The sequence below is a fragment of the Callithrix jacchus genome, chromosome 13, assembly GCF_049354715.1.
Source record: "Callithrix jacchus isolate 240 chromosome 13, calJac240_pri, whole genome shotgun sequence".
Classification (NCBI taxonomy): domain Eukaryota; kingdom Metazoa; phylum Chordata; class Mammalia; order Primates; family Cebidae; genus Callithrix; species Callithrix jacchus.
Genome location: NC_133514.1, coordinates 30,368,774 through 30,383,286, shown reverse-complemented (window position 1 = coordinate 30,383,286; position 14,513 = coordinate 30,368,774). Strand labels below are relative to the sequence as shown.

At 34.8% G+C, this 14,513-nt stretch overlaps 1 protein-coding gene across 4 annotated transcripts in view; it reads right to left on the bottom strand.

Annotated features, from left to right (window-relative positions):
* The window catches only part of TNKS (tankyrase), a 193,974-nt gene that overhangs the window by 52,718 nt on the left and 126,743 nt on the right, over nucleotides 1-14,513 (bottom strand). For all 4 annotated transcript variants that reach the window (XR_013525585.1, XR_013525586.1, XR_613140.5 and 1 more), the window contains exons 9-12: nucleotides 13,663-13,784; nucleotides 12,130-12,221; nucleotides 11,960-12,038; nucleotides 1,256-1,427 (exon numbers count right to left, since the gene is read on the bottom strand). Coding sequence is in view for 1 of the 4 variants with exons in the window: in XM_002756912.6 (XP_002756958.2) it covers nucleotides 1,256-1,427; nucleotides 11,960-12,038; nucleotides 12,130-12,221; nucleotides 13,663-13,784 (465 nt within the window). In the remaining 3 variants the exon portion in view is untranslated. The remainder of the gene's footprint in view (nucleotides 1-1,255; nucleotides 1,428-11,959; nucleotides 12,039-12,129; nucleotides 12,222-13,662; nucleotides 13,785-14,513) is intronic.

Here is a 14,513-nt window from a genome sequence, read left to right as displayed (position 1 = left end):
TTTCATTTGTTCAGCTGGATCTTACTTATTTTGATAGTGAAGACACCCGAGATAGGTTTTCCTTCATTGTCTAAAAGATCACCATTAAGACTGAAGTAGAATGATCACCATCTATGAACGACCTAGCATGAGGAAAATAAATCCTCATCAATAGTTCTCAAAATGTTGCACAATTAGTTTTATTATGCTATTTAGCTCTGATCTCCCTATAATAACACACACATATCATAATCTCTACAAACTCTGGAAGGGTCCCTGTTGCATCATATAGCAGAGATTTCTTGACTGGGCTGTACTTTTTGGGGTCCCTTTAGAAACTTGTGGAGTCATGTTTTGTCTTCTAATGTAGTCGTGTTCCATCTATTTACATAAATTGGAAATTATTTTATTGTAACTTACTGCCATTTTTCCTTTATATCATAGTTAGGGTATTTTATATAGATTTTTGGGAAGGTACCTATATGGTTAGGTCATAACATCTATGAATTTCACTTCTGAATATTAAAAAGGATGTCATAAAACATCTTACCTGATAGAGTTAAGAACTACTAGACTATAGGCAGGAAGCCTTCTATATTTTACTCTTCTGGTTTGTCATTTCATTCCACAGCAGATATAATCCACAGACAAAATTTAAAAATTAGGAAAGAGGTCAATTATACTAAATTTTCTTTGATTCTAGTTCATCATTTTGTCAAAGGTAGATTGTTTTACTTCCTCTAGTTTTGGGACTTAGGAAGCCAGTATCTATTTTCTTATCAGTTTATGTTTAAAATATCTAACACTATACCAGGCAGACACTGCAAAATTTGCAAGATTTTATAATTATATTTAAGCCAGAAAGAGACAAGATAATTTTATAATAGTACAATTAAGAATTATAAATGTCAGAACATTATACACCTAAGAACAATTAATCAAATGTCATTACCATATGACTTACAATTGTCTCTATTTGATAGATTTTAGAGCTACCATAATTCCACACTATTCATATGAATTTTAAGTCACTTTTGATCAGAACCCTCATGAGTCAGTTTTTCAATTTAAAAATAAAAAGCTGTATTTGCTTCTGTCCCATGACACCTCCCTTACCGTACCAAAAAAGGGAGATGGGGAAGGCCACAGTTTACACTGGAAGCAAGAAAAGGCATGAGAAAAACTTTAGGCAAAGTAAACACTGCAAAGTTTGTCTGTATTTCAGTAGGAATGTAATAGAAAACATAAAATGCCCTGTTAGTCTATTTTAACTCACCACTCAGAATCTGCTGCACTGCTTCATTGCCCATCTGCGCTGCTGTGAAGCCTTGTAAGGAGATGATGGAAGGGTCAGAGCCATAACTCAGCAGGAGGCGGCAGGTCTGCAGGTGGCCTGCTAGGGCAGCTCTATGCAAAGCAGTCTGACCAAGGGTGTCCAGTGCATTCATCTGAAAAATCATCAGATGGGAACATCGAATTGAGCATGTAGTTTAGTTTCCTTTTATACCTTAGTAAATACATTCTTGTGAAAATAATCAACTTGCAAAGCTTATAAAAAAATCTCACAGACATTCATTACTAACTTTTGCTCACTGATTCTGAAGAACTATCTTCCTTTTAGGTACCCTTCTCTGATCACCCTACTGAAAATTACAACATACCCTCTCTTCCTTGAATGGCCATTTCCCATTTCCTGCTACTCCCTTCAACTACGAGACTTCAGGGTCTATGGAGGCAGCAACTCTGGTCTGGTATGAATAAAAATATTCACCAAATTCTCCTGAATGAATGGATTTTACCAAACTTTCCCCCAGAATATAGAGACAAAAAATATGTAAGCAAAGATTGTCAAAGTACTTGATTATATATTTTTTCTGATTATAGGTAATATAGCTAACTATAATATCTTAATTGAATTACAAGCACATTTAACCAAAAAATGATTTGAGGATTCAAATGTTCCTTTTTAAAGCTTTGAAGAGCAATACATAGGAAGAGTAATTTAGCTTGCTGTGAGACTCTTTAACACAATGTTAAACACTGGGATTACGTTCATAATTTGGTCAAATATGACTGATCTTATCTTCCAACATATCCCAATCAGCACCCTCTACTCCAGTCAGAACAAAGTCCATGCTCATTATACTTGCTGCCCTTTTCAGAGAAACTCTTCTTTCTGCCTTTCTGGATTCTGAGATCCAGTATAAGTCTCCCCATCTCCAAGAAATCTTCCTTGATTTCTTGAAGACTTTAATTACTCCTTTCTGAACATCTATGTCAATTTAACACTAAACTGTCTTATAATACTGGGGTAGTTTTTGTTTATTGAGTTAAACTAAGGTTATTGAGAATATGAGTCCATGTTACAGATAGACTTTCTGGGTCTTCTAGAAAGCTTCTGCTAAAGACACATAATAAATTCTCAATTATATGCTGGTTGATTATTTAAAATATTTGGGTACACCCACTAAATATAAGATTAAGAAAAGAAAGGATGTAAGACAACTGGTCTCCCTGTCACTAGTCTTTCATCATTACCAGTAAGGCTGTTGTACTTACTCAAAGAAGGGTTCATATAAATTGTTGATGGTCTTTCACAAAACTCCCATGAAATACTAACATATTTACCTCTATCACATTTGCCAAAAAAATCACTACTGATACACAACAACACAAAAGCACAGCCATTAGCATTTATCAATGGAAAACACAAGCTGCCAAACTAACTTGAGTTTTGATTTCTTTGTTACTTCTGCAGCACAGAAGAAAAACCTAAAATTGCGGACATTCTAATCATTAACATTTTTCTGAAACTGGGTAAGAAACACACTAACTTATTCTATTATAGTAACAGGAACTCCCAATCCAGCTTGTTAAAGCGTGGAAACATGATTTGATGCCACCAAAAATACTTAACATTCAGCACTAAAGTGATTATTTTCACCAAGTTACAAAAACTGTCTCAAATAAGGAAACTGCTACATGTAATGTTACACCTCAACTGTGGTAATTAAATGGTTAAGACTGGATTGCCCTATTCACTCAGGAGTCAGGATAACAGATGTCTGGCAGTTTTGGAGACAAAACATATTCCCACTTTTTCTTGTATCTAGAGGTTGCAAGCTTAGTGTATGTATTTTTATTTCTATCTGAGCAGCAAAATGACTTTTCAGAAGATGAATAACTGAGTAAAACTATATAAAACCACAATGACATTTGGCTTGAAATGTATAAGACATAAAATTATGATTCAAAAAATGCCAAAATAGTTCTGGCAACCAGCAAGCAGACCACAAGGAAATGGCTGAGGGGAATCCTTCAATATTCTACTCAGTGTGAACAGCCTAGTCTTAAACAGCTAATCCTGAGGCTACTTCTAAACTTAAAGCTATCACTGTCTATATTACTCATTTGGTAATTAATCACAAACTATTCCGTGACTTCTGTATTTACATCTCTAGCTGTGAACGTGTGTGTCTCAACCTCAAAACTCATTTCAAGTAAGCTGAGAGTTGAAAACAGTCTGTATTCTTTAGCTAAAGTGACATTGCATTTTTTTCTCAAACCATGACACATTGAAAGTGAAAGTGAACAATAAAAAAATGAACAAGCATTAATACATCTATGATAGAAAAACGAATGACAGGCTCTCCAAGTGTTATGAAAACAAAGTCTAAACTCTCCAACTGAGACTACCAAGATCTTGCTTTTCATTATTTCCATTTTCTGTGCCTTTTGGACTAACTAATCATAACTTCTGACTGTTTAATAAGTAAACCCCTTTACTTTCCTGATTTTCCGTCCTTACTGAAAATTTATTATTTATATTTTGCCTATGTATATCTATATAACTAATTCCTGAACATTCCAGGCTGAAATTCTATTTTCTTCATGAAACTTCTCTAATTTCTCCTCCAGGCTGCCACTACCAATAGAAATAACTGTTTATTCCTCTGAATATAAATCGACCTATACTTCTTTTATTATATATACCATTTTCTGATTCATATAGTAGTCAAGTAGACTGTGTTAGACAATTATTAGATTTTAAGTTCCTTAAGAGAAGGATCCTGATCAAATTCAAACTTTATATATCCTCCTAGCAGTAAGTACCATGCCTTCTATAAGTAGATATTTTAAAATGGTTGGTAAATGAATGACTCATAAGAGCAAAAAATTAATAAATTCTGGTGATAAAAAATACTACTTTTGACATACTGTTCTGTATATTGAACAAACATTAGGAACTACTAAAATATTCTCTAACAAAAATCATTCCTCTTTCACTGGAAACTGAGGAAGAAAGGTAAATGCCAGTGTTTATAGAATTGCTTAATATTGAAAATAATCAGTTTGCTTTATCTGTAACAAAAGTATAATTTAAATTGATTCTAAAGTTTTTACAGGTGTTTTACAAGTATTCATCATTATCCTTGGTGGTATGCATAGTTAAAGCACTTCATATGAGGAATAAAAGAGACAAACACAATTTTATTTGTTAAATAGAATACTGACATAGTAATCACTATTTTACTTAAAATGTTTTTTAATCCTTTAATGTGTTGTGAACTCATTACAGACTATGGAACTGGATTTCCATTTACTAGCTGAACTTGAGTGTAGTGTCTGTAAACATTCATATGGAAATTTAAAAGAAACAATCAAATTCCCTGAAGAGATACGTATATTATAATACCATAGTTTGCTTGTTTAAAGCGGTACTAATCTAATCTTGCCCACATGCCTTAAGAAATAACAAACTGAGCAAAGCTGATTAGACTAGAGGGTGCCAATCCAATGAATGCCCGTACTCAACAAGTGAGTCTTATTCATAATTCTCCCCTTTTCATCCCTGAGATGGAAAAGACCCTATCAGCTGCAGGTGGTATACTTCTAAGCCAAAGACAGATAAAATAATAAATGTGGATTGTAAAAGGCCACATTTAGGCAATAGAGAAATAATACAGAAAACTGCAGTCTGCAGAAAGAAGAATGAAGCACATGAACAAACACAGGCAGGGAAAAGAAACCATGCAACTTCAAAGAGGGAGAAAGAAAGAGAGACAGGAAGAGACAGAGACATGGAGGGAAAGAGGGAAACAGGGAGGGAGAGGCATAGAGAATGGCAGGCAAAGTACCTATCAGTTTCTAAATTTCTTGTTCTGGTCTTCTGTGAATCTCAGCTACAATTCTTACATATTATTTCTGGGAGATAACCATATGGGTTTCTCACAGAAGTAATAAACACATTTATATTAGGATAAAATAGATTTCCATTTGTGTTTAATCTACATTGAGCTGGTTTGTTACTGAGAACTAAAATGTCTCTGGGACACTTGCCCCTTTGGACTTTATTTTGATATGATCAAACTTCAGACATTATTTGCACTGTAAAAGATAACTTTAGATCTATAGTATCTTTAAAAGTCCTTTTACACTTTTGGGCTAACAACCTACTTATCAATCTACCTCTAGAAAAGCATTAATAAAACTCTTATAATGAGCTGACACATTTCCCCAAAGTGAGCCTCATGATCACTTCTAAATGTGAGAAATAAGCCTATTAAATGTCAATTATTATGTCACAATATCTTCTTAAACACAATGCAAATAAATCTGTCAATTAAAGACATATGAACTGTCAAAAAAATTCCTTCATGTTTCATGTATTTAACAGATGCACATAATAACAAAATAGCTATGCTTTATATATGAAAAAATGCATTTAAGAATTCAACTTCTTGAATACCATATGCAGTTGGGGCAGAAGTTTTCTTAACCATGAGACAATTCATTAGAGATAGAATGCAGAATGCCAGGGCAGACTAACCACAGTAAGGAAAGAAATGCTGCATAAAGGATAAAATCTTCATGTCTTTTCTATTTAGACTTTATAGTACTCCCAAAGCAGGGGATAATAAATTACTGATTTTTTTAAGCTATAAAAGTTTACTCCTAGTAAATGAGGATTTTTCAAATGAATTGGTTAAGACTTAAATTTTCTTGTAACTCTTGTTACTAGCAATTTGTTTTCTAATCTTTTGCTGAATATTGCCCCCTTTCCCCCTCTGGATCCACAGCCATCCTCCACCTTGCTCTGGATCCTAAGAAAATCACTTGTATGAACCAAATCAACACACTATTTTGGTCTTCACTGTTTTGTTGAATTTGGTCATGGGCACTGGGAGGAGATGGAGGGGTACTGGGAAGAAAGAGAGGACAGTAGGGCAATGAAGAGTAAGATTAGGTACATCCTTGGATCAAAGGCTACAGGTGGTGCCAGGTGGCCTTCTCCATATATCTGTCATCTTCCAATCCGGTGCCAAGAACCTCTCCTTTCCCTTGTCCAGACCAGAGATGATCATATCTTCCCCTTTGCTGCTAGTACAACCTCATTTCCCTTTCCCTTCAGACCAGAGATGATCATACCTTCCCCTTTGCTGCTAGTACAACCTCATTCCTTGTTGCTTTCCTTGAACCTTTCCCACATGTTTGTATATCATTAATTTATTAAATGCTCACCAAATTACCCACTTTAAGTATGCCATTTATTGCCAAGACCCTAACTGATATACATCTCTACTTCTATCTCTCTAGAATTTCTCCTTCAAAAGCTACCAAAACTCTCATATAAAAACTGTTTAAGTAAATGCCCCAGTCTGCTTTGATTTCTCTCTGCGGCACTGGTCAACTGCTCCTTCTTCATATTCCCCTTTACTCTGTGGACACTGATAGAACTTTCAGCTTTTCTTCCCACTACTGCTCTATAAACATGGGCAATCTTCAAATGATCTTTCCTTAACTCTCTTCTTTTTCTATGAGGACCATACTCACTCCCAAAATGTAGAATCACTAGGTCAATCCTCAGCAGATCTTTCTAATCTTAAACCCTCTTATACTCTAGTGCTGCCTTTCCAACTGCTGGTTTTATTAAATGTCCTATAATACCAACTTCAAGTAGAAAATCATTACAAAGGCATAGGAAACCAGTGTTTTTCTGTAGTTTTCTTGCTTCCATTAATTGTGCCACTATTTTCTAAGTCCACTCTAATACTCAATTCATTTCCATGTAATACAATTATTTCTTCATAAGTGGCTTTCATCTTTCTCTTCCATCTTCATTACTAATGCTGCTAAATTGATTCGGGACTTTAGTTTGGTAACTGCATTAACTTTCAAACCAGTATTTGCCACAGTATCTAGTACAGTCTTAATCATTTTGCATGCATGCCAATATTTATTGAGTTAGTGGATCAAACCCACTTACAAAGGGATTAGATATGTGTCTTATAAAATTTAGATAACCAAAAGGAAATACACAGTACATACATGTTTAAAAAGACAAATATGGAAAAAAATGCTCATATTCACAAATAACCGAAACATTATCTGTGTGCTGAGCCCCACTACATATTTTTATACATATGCTCATTTGATTTAAAAAAAAAAAACACCTGTAGGGAGGTTGCTTTGCATATCTCTGATGAGTCAACTGAGGCTCAGGGAAATTTAGTCCAAGGTCACAAAACTAGAAAACAGAGGATTCTAAACTCAGAAGCATGCCTGTCCAGTTTATATATGCCATACATTTAGTTTAATATTAACAACAAATCTGAAGTTTGTATGTATAACAAGCTTTGGCAAAAGAATGTTTTGACTTATAAAATTATTACTAAGTTCTGTCAAAGTAAGACAAATTACTTAATGGTAATTAGGTCTTCTTCCAAATTCTTCTGCCTTTGCCTGAGAAATGGACTGATCAGGAGTAGGGGAAGGCAGCATGGTGGTAGAAGCAGTGGAAGAGAGCTGAATACTAATTAAAAACTGGTGCTACTTGTTCAGAAGGAACTTCTAGAATCAAATGGAAACCCTGAGTTGCCTGAAAATCATACAGAAACCATGAGTTCCTCAGAAAGAAATACCATGCAAAAATGGGAGCCCAACAATAGCTAAGGTGAGTTTCTTACAGGGAGTTTTTTTACACACATTTTTACACCAACCATGAGGAATAGCATCTTGCCTTGGAGTGGGGGGAAAAGTAAATAGGAGTTGTTGTGGTATTTGATATCTACTGATAGCAATTAATATCTATGGGTTCATAACTCTGATTAAATATAACTTTCGTCTTTTTAAGGGCCTACTAGCAAGAGTTATCAATGTAATTGAACTATAGTGTTAAGACTAGAATGAAGGCTGGGCGCGGTGGCTCAAGCCTGTAATCCCAGCACTTTGGGAGGCCGAGACGGGTGGATCACGAGTTAAGAGATCGAGACCATTCTGGTCAACATGGTGAAACCCCGTCTCTACTAAAAATACAAAAAATTAGCTGGACATGGTGGCGCGTGCCTGTAATCCCAGCTACTCGGGAGGTTGAGGCAGGAGAATTGCCTGAACCCAGGAGGTGGAGGTTGCGGTGAGCCGAGTTCGCGCCATTGCACTCCAGCCTGGGTAACAAGAGTGAAACTCCGTCTCAAAAAAAAAAAAAGAGACTAGAATGAATACACAAGTCTAGAAGTTATTCTACATCACTGACAGGGTTGTTCACAATTATTCATGCCCCACTGATGAACTAAGATGTTATTGATGAAAATGTCTGTGGTTATCATATGTCTGCCCTTCATATGCATGATACATTTTCAGACTTGTTCTAGTCAGCCTTACCATAGGTCTGTGGTTATCCAGTGATCACTGGATTTTATGACTAGAACAAGTCATAAAATAATGTTATTTTTCACTGAACCTTTATAAAACAAAATGCCTGATGGGAGACAATAAATAGATACTATTTTCCCAAAATGAAGGGCATCATTCATAATTTTTTAAGAGCATTATAAATGTCATAAGATATTTACAAAAACAGGTCAATGATAAATATACAAAGCTCATAAGTATAGTAAAAAGTTCACTTAGCTTAGTATTTTCTGCTTGAAAAAGCAACAAGATGTTACTTATATAATAATGCAGTAGTATTACTGACAAAATGGGTAGTACATCTGCAGAACTCTGTTCCCTTTTACTCCACTTTGTCTTGATTTCATAAATTAAAAACATAAAATGCCATTTTAAAGCAGATGATATTCAAATTTTTGAATTACACATTCTCCAAGTAAAAATGTTTTGAAAACACTTTATATATATATATATATATATGAATTTCTTTGTAAATTATAACCAAGAAGTGCTATACTATTATAAATATGTACGAAACTTATACAAAGAGAATTTATGAATGGGAAAGAGATGAAATAATTAAAAATTTAAAAAGATTTTATGATAATTATTTTTTGAGATAGAGTATGGCTCTGTCACCCAAGCTGGAGTGTAGTGGCATGATCACAGCCCACTGCGGCCTTGGCCTCCTGAGCTCAAGTGATTTTCCCACCTCAGTCTCCTGAGTAGCTGGGACTATAGGCATGTGCCACCACATTTGGCTAATTTTGATTATTCTTTGTAGAGACAGGGTCTGCCTAAGTTGCCCAGCTGTTCTCGAAATCCTGAGCTCGAGCGATCCTCTTGCTCTTTGCCTCCCAAAGTGCGGGGATTACAGGGATAGGCTATGGCACTGTCCAAAAAATATTTTAATTACTAGTGGTAGAAAATATCAACTGACTGTAGTTTAAACGTTTAACGAAATGTTATAAAAATTGTGATATAGGAATTTGAGGGTTTGATTTTAGGTTCATTTTATTTTTCTTTTCTTTAGAGACAGCTTGCTGCTCTGTTGCAGTGGTGTGATCATACCTTTGTGCAGCCTCAAACTCCTGGGATCAAGTGATCCTCCTGCCTCAGCCTCCCGAGTGGCTAGGACTATAGGTGCATACTACCACGACTGCCTAATTTTTAAATTTGTTCTAGAGATAGTGTCTTGCTATATTGCCCAGGCTGGTGTCAAACTCCTGGCCTCAAGCAATCCTCCTGCTTTTGTCTCCTAAAGCTCTGGAATTATAGGAGTGATTACAGGCCACCACACCGGGCTCTAAGTTCATTTTTGATAATTAGTTTGAATGGCTGTATTAGCTGAAGGATTTCATACATATATATGGAGCCAATGAAAGAAATGCATTGTCAACTATGCCGACTCAATCATAATGCTTATTTTTAATGTAATTTACTAATTATGCTAAGGTTTTCAATGGAATTCTGCAGTAAAATTCCATCTTTACTGATGTCCTTGCAAAGTTATTAGAAAGTGTTGAGTTACAATGTTTTGAATGATTCAAAATCCACCCTAAATCCAAATTAAGGAAGACTTTTGAACAGGTTAGAAAATTCTGTTTTTATGTTTTTAAATTATATAGCTTTGATGGCTGGGTGATTCATTTATATCATTTTTCAGCAAAATCACTGAACAGTCAACATTTTCTAAAAATCTATTTTCAAAATGTTCTCTTCATTTTTTAAAGTTTCTTTTAAAAAAGCAATTACTTTCTCATTAACCTAAAAAATGTAACTTTTACCTTTAAGGATCTGATTATGTTTCCTTTTTAAAGAGTATCTACATACAAGTAATAATCCCTTGTCCTCAGAAAATTATCAGCAAATTTTGAACCCTTTTATTTTCATTAAAAATAGCACAACTATGACAATACCTTAAAATACTGCTCATAAAATAACCAGACCACTTTTTATACTATAAAAGCTTGTCAGGGTCACTCCCTGTGCCCCTTGTCAGGGTCACTCCTCTGAACAAGCATGATATTTATAAAAGTTCTACCATTTAGGATAATATCTATAAATTCACCTCATTTGGAGATATGTAAAGTCCACTATGCCAAAATATGCTGAAAGGGAACAAATGGGTGAGTTTGCCACTGTCAGTCCCTCCATACTGACAAGTCCCACTCTTCCTCAGGAAACCTTGATATCTGACATGAGTCACAGTGGCTGACACATGGCCCTAGTGAGTGTGCTAGCATTATCTTTGTATTCAATATTGGCAAATCTTAATTTCTTTATTCTTAAATAAAAGTATTACAAATTAAAATGCTAGTATTTTTCCAATAGGGCATCTTGTATGCTCCTTAGGGAGTCTGTATCCTACTTTGGAGACTACTGCTTTGAAATGTACATTCTTGAGAATCAAAAAATCTACAATTTCAAGTCACCTTTAAAAAACCACCAGGTTTGCTTCTTTCTTGTCTCAAGTGCGTCACAAAGTTTCAGACTGTACCATTCAGAAAATGCCAATAAAAATCATTAAATATTTCATTTCTTTAGTGTAGAGGTTGAAAAAATTATCATTACAAATTTTTTGAAGGCATACAAATGTTTTTTAGAATAAGTAGAGCTATTGTGATGCTATAATGTATAAAATTTATTTCCTGATAAACCATTATTCAAATGTTGACTATCAAAATATATCCATTATAATATTAACAGAAAATAATGTAAAGTTGAAATCTATTTCTTCTTCTTCTTTTTTTTTTTTTTGGAGACAAGAGTTTCACTCTTATTGCCCAGGCTGAAGTGCAATGGCACAATCTCGGCTCACTGCAACCTCTGCCTTTCAGGTTCAAGCAATTCTCCTCCCTCAGCCTCCCGAGTAGGTGGAATTACAGGCTCCCGCCACCACATCCGGCTAAGTTTTCATATTTTTAGTAGAGACGGGATTTCACCATGTTGGTCAGGCTGGTTCTGAACTCTTAACCTCAGGTAATCCACCTGCTTCAGTCTCCCAAAGTGCTGGGATTACAGGCATGAGCGAGCCATTGTCCCCAGCCAAAATCTATTTCAAATGATTGTAGCTACATTTTACTGCTTTATAAAAGGGTAACATTAAAGGATCAAGAAACACAGGTAATTATTTTTATTAGAAACAATATTTAAATCAGCTTTATAGGAGAATGAATGAATTTAAGTGCAAACTAATAGTCCTTTACAGAATTAGTTTCCTCAGAAAAATCAGAGAGAAAGAAGCAGTGTTAAAAGCAGCTAGCGGCTCAGTGCTGAGTTCGGCACTCTGCTCAGGTGTGTGCCTTACCTTGGCACCATGCTTATGCAGAACTTCCATGACATCATTATGAGCTCTTTCTGCTGCAACATGCAGGGGAGTCATGAAACTATAGAAAAGAGAAAAGGAAAGGTAATTGTCTCTCTTTTATTGCAGTTCCTCCCTAGGAACTAAACGATTCTTTCTGCAATTATACTTACTCTTTATTTTTTTCATTAACATTTGCTCCTTTTCTAAGTAACAATTCTGTTACTTGTTTTCGTTTGGGATGCAGAGAGGCCACAGCACAGTGCTATAAAGTAAACAAAAGTAAGTTAATAAAATAAACTTCTATATGTACAGCAGCTCTTGGAATTGAACAGCATCTGCTGACTATTTAAAACATGGTTATCTCAGAGTATCAGAACATATACATATATTTTACATCACGGTGATACATAGTCTTTGTAAATATAGTGAAAATTCAAAGCATAAGCATTTAAACCAAGGTGAAATTATGTTCTTAAACATTAAGACAGATCTTCCTTCTTTTGGCTTAGCCAGTAAATAAATATTCACTATATTTTCCATGGAAAGCATCATAATGCATATGCCCCTTCAAAACTATAGAAATCTGTAACTAAGTTACTTGATCTTTTATTAGGCTATCATCCACACAAGTCAATATTTTTCAAGGTCTTCTACAGAGGTACTCCCAGCACTACAGTAGAAGTTTATATTCCCAAGGATAAGCAAGAAAACGATCTAATGGAAGCAGTTTAGAGAAAGAAATATTCTCAGAAATTTTATGTTTTATCATAATATTTACACAACTTTATTCTGCTTCATTTTAATATTTGTATTAAAATTTTAAAATAAAAACTACTTACAGCTAAATAAAATGAATACTCCAAAAAAGTGGGTCAGGTTTATTCTGTGGCTCTGAATATCTCCTAGCATAATATTGTGTAGCTTCAATCTATCTCAACCCTAGTTTGAGAGACATGTATTTAAGTGTATTTCAGTTTGGTCAATCTTAATGTTGTTTTATGCAGATACTGACTAAGGTTTGACTTTCTGTGTCAGATATATGTAAGAATATTAATTAGATACACTTGAAGGTCTGTGATGCAGGCATCATATAGGCTTTAAATTCTAATTTTAGGAGGAATCACTAACCACTCTCTAGCTGAGCCTTAGTGTGTCAATGGCAAAGAAACTAAATATTTCTGAAAGTGCATTTGAAAAAAAAAAAAAAAACATGGATAGTTTTAAGAATAATTTGCATAGTATCGAACAAAAAAATTCATGATCTTGCCATTTTTGTACCATGAATTTAATCAGTTCTTTGAATACAATTGCTCAAAACGATAATGCAAGTATCTGAAAATATAATCTTCTACAGAAGGAAACCTAGTATTTATCTAGCAAACACAAGAAAAAGAAAATTCTATTGTAAAATCATATCTTGTATTTTATGAAAGCACTGGCCACAAAAGTCGATTTGTTATAATAAGGTTGGGAAGACAAGGTAAAATAATTTCCAAATCAAGGTTGAGCAAATGTCAATTCTCTCACCCATGAAAAGAATCATCCCCCAAACCAAGTTTAAAAATCAATGCAACCAACATTAAAATGCAAATTCCTGGCATTTCAGGCACTAGAGTTACTTTTAGGTTTCTGAAATGAAAATCGTATTTTGTTCTTACATTATTATTATAGACCCAGAGAATAGATTAACAATAAAATCTTACCAGTGCTGTTTCATGAGACTGCGGTTGTTTAAAATTAATGATTTCCAGAGCAAGTGTTTTTTTAACTTTAGCTAAGTCTGCTTCTCTGGCTGCTTGTAGTAAAGAATGACCTTTAAATTCATCTGTCAATAAAACAATGGTTAACATAAAAAAAGAATTAAAATGTACACAAATCTTCAGCATGATTATAAATAAATATGAATATTATTTTATGAATTTCTCTATTTTAGCAACAGCAGCAATGTGACAATACAATAAAAATGCAAGGAGGAGGATATAGATTAATAAAAAATTGTGAAACATGTATGCTCTGAAATAAGACTGTTTCATACTCCCACAGTCCTATAAAGATACTTATTGCAGGCTGGGTTCAGTGGCTTATGCCTGCAATCCCAGCACTTTGGGAGGCAGAGGTGGGCAGATGACAAGGTCAGGAGTTCCAGACCAGTCTGACCAACATGGTGAAACCCCATCTCTACTATAAATAAAAATTAGCTGGGTGTGGTGGCACGTGCCGGCGCATGCCTGTAATCCCAGCTACTCGGGAGGCTGAGGCAGAAGAATCTCTTGAACCAGGGAGGCAGAGGTTGCAGCGACCCGAGATTTTGCCATGCCATTGCAGTCCAGCCTGAGTGACAGAGTGAAACTCCATTTCAAAAAGAAAAAGATACTTATTACAGCAAAATTTAAAAATAGGCAATTTAAACGTCCACCAAAAGAAAACCAGCTAAATAATTTGTGCACACATATTCTGTAACACTTTATTACTCTTAAGCAAGAGATAGGTCTACATACACTGACATGAAAGTAAACTGTACCACTGCACTCCAGCCTGGGTAACAGAGCTAAAC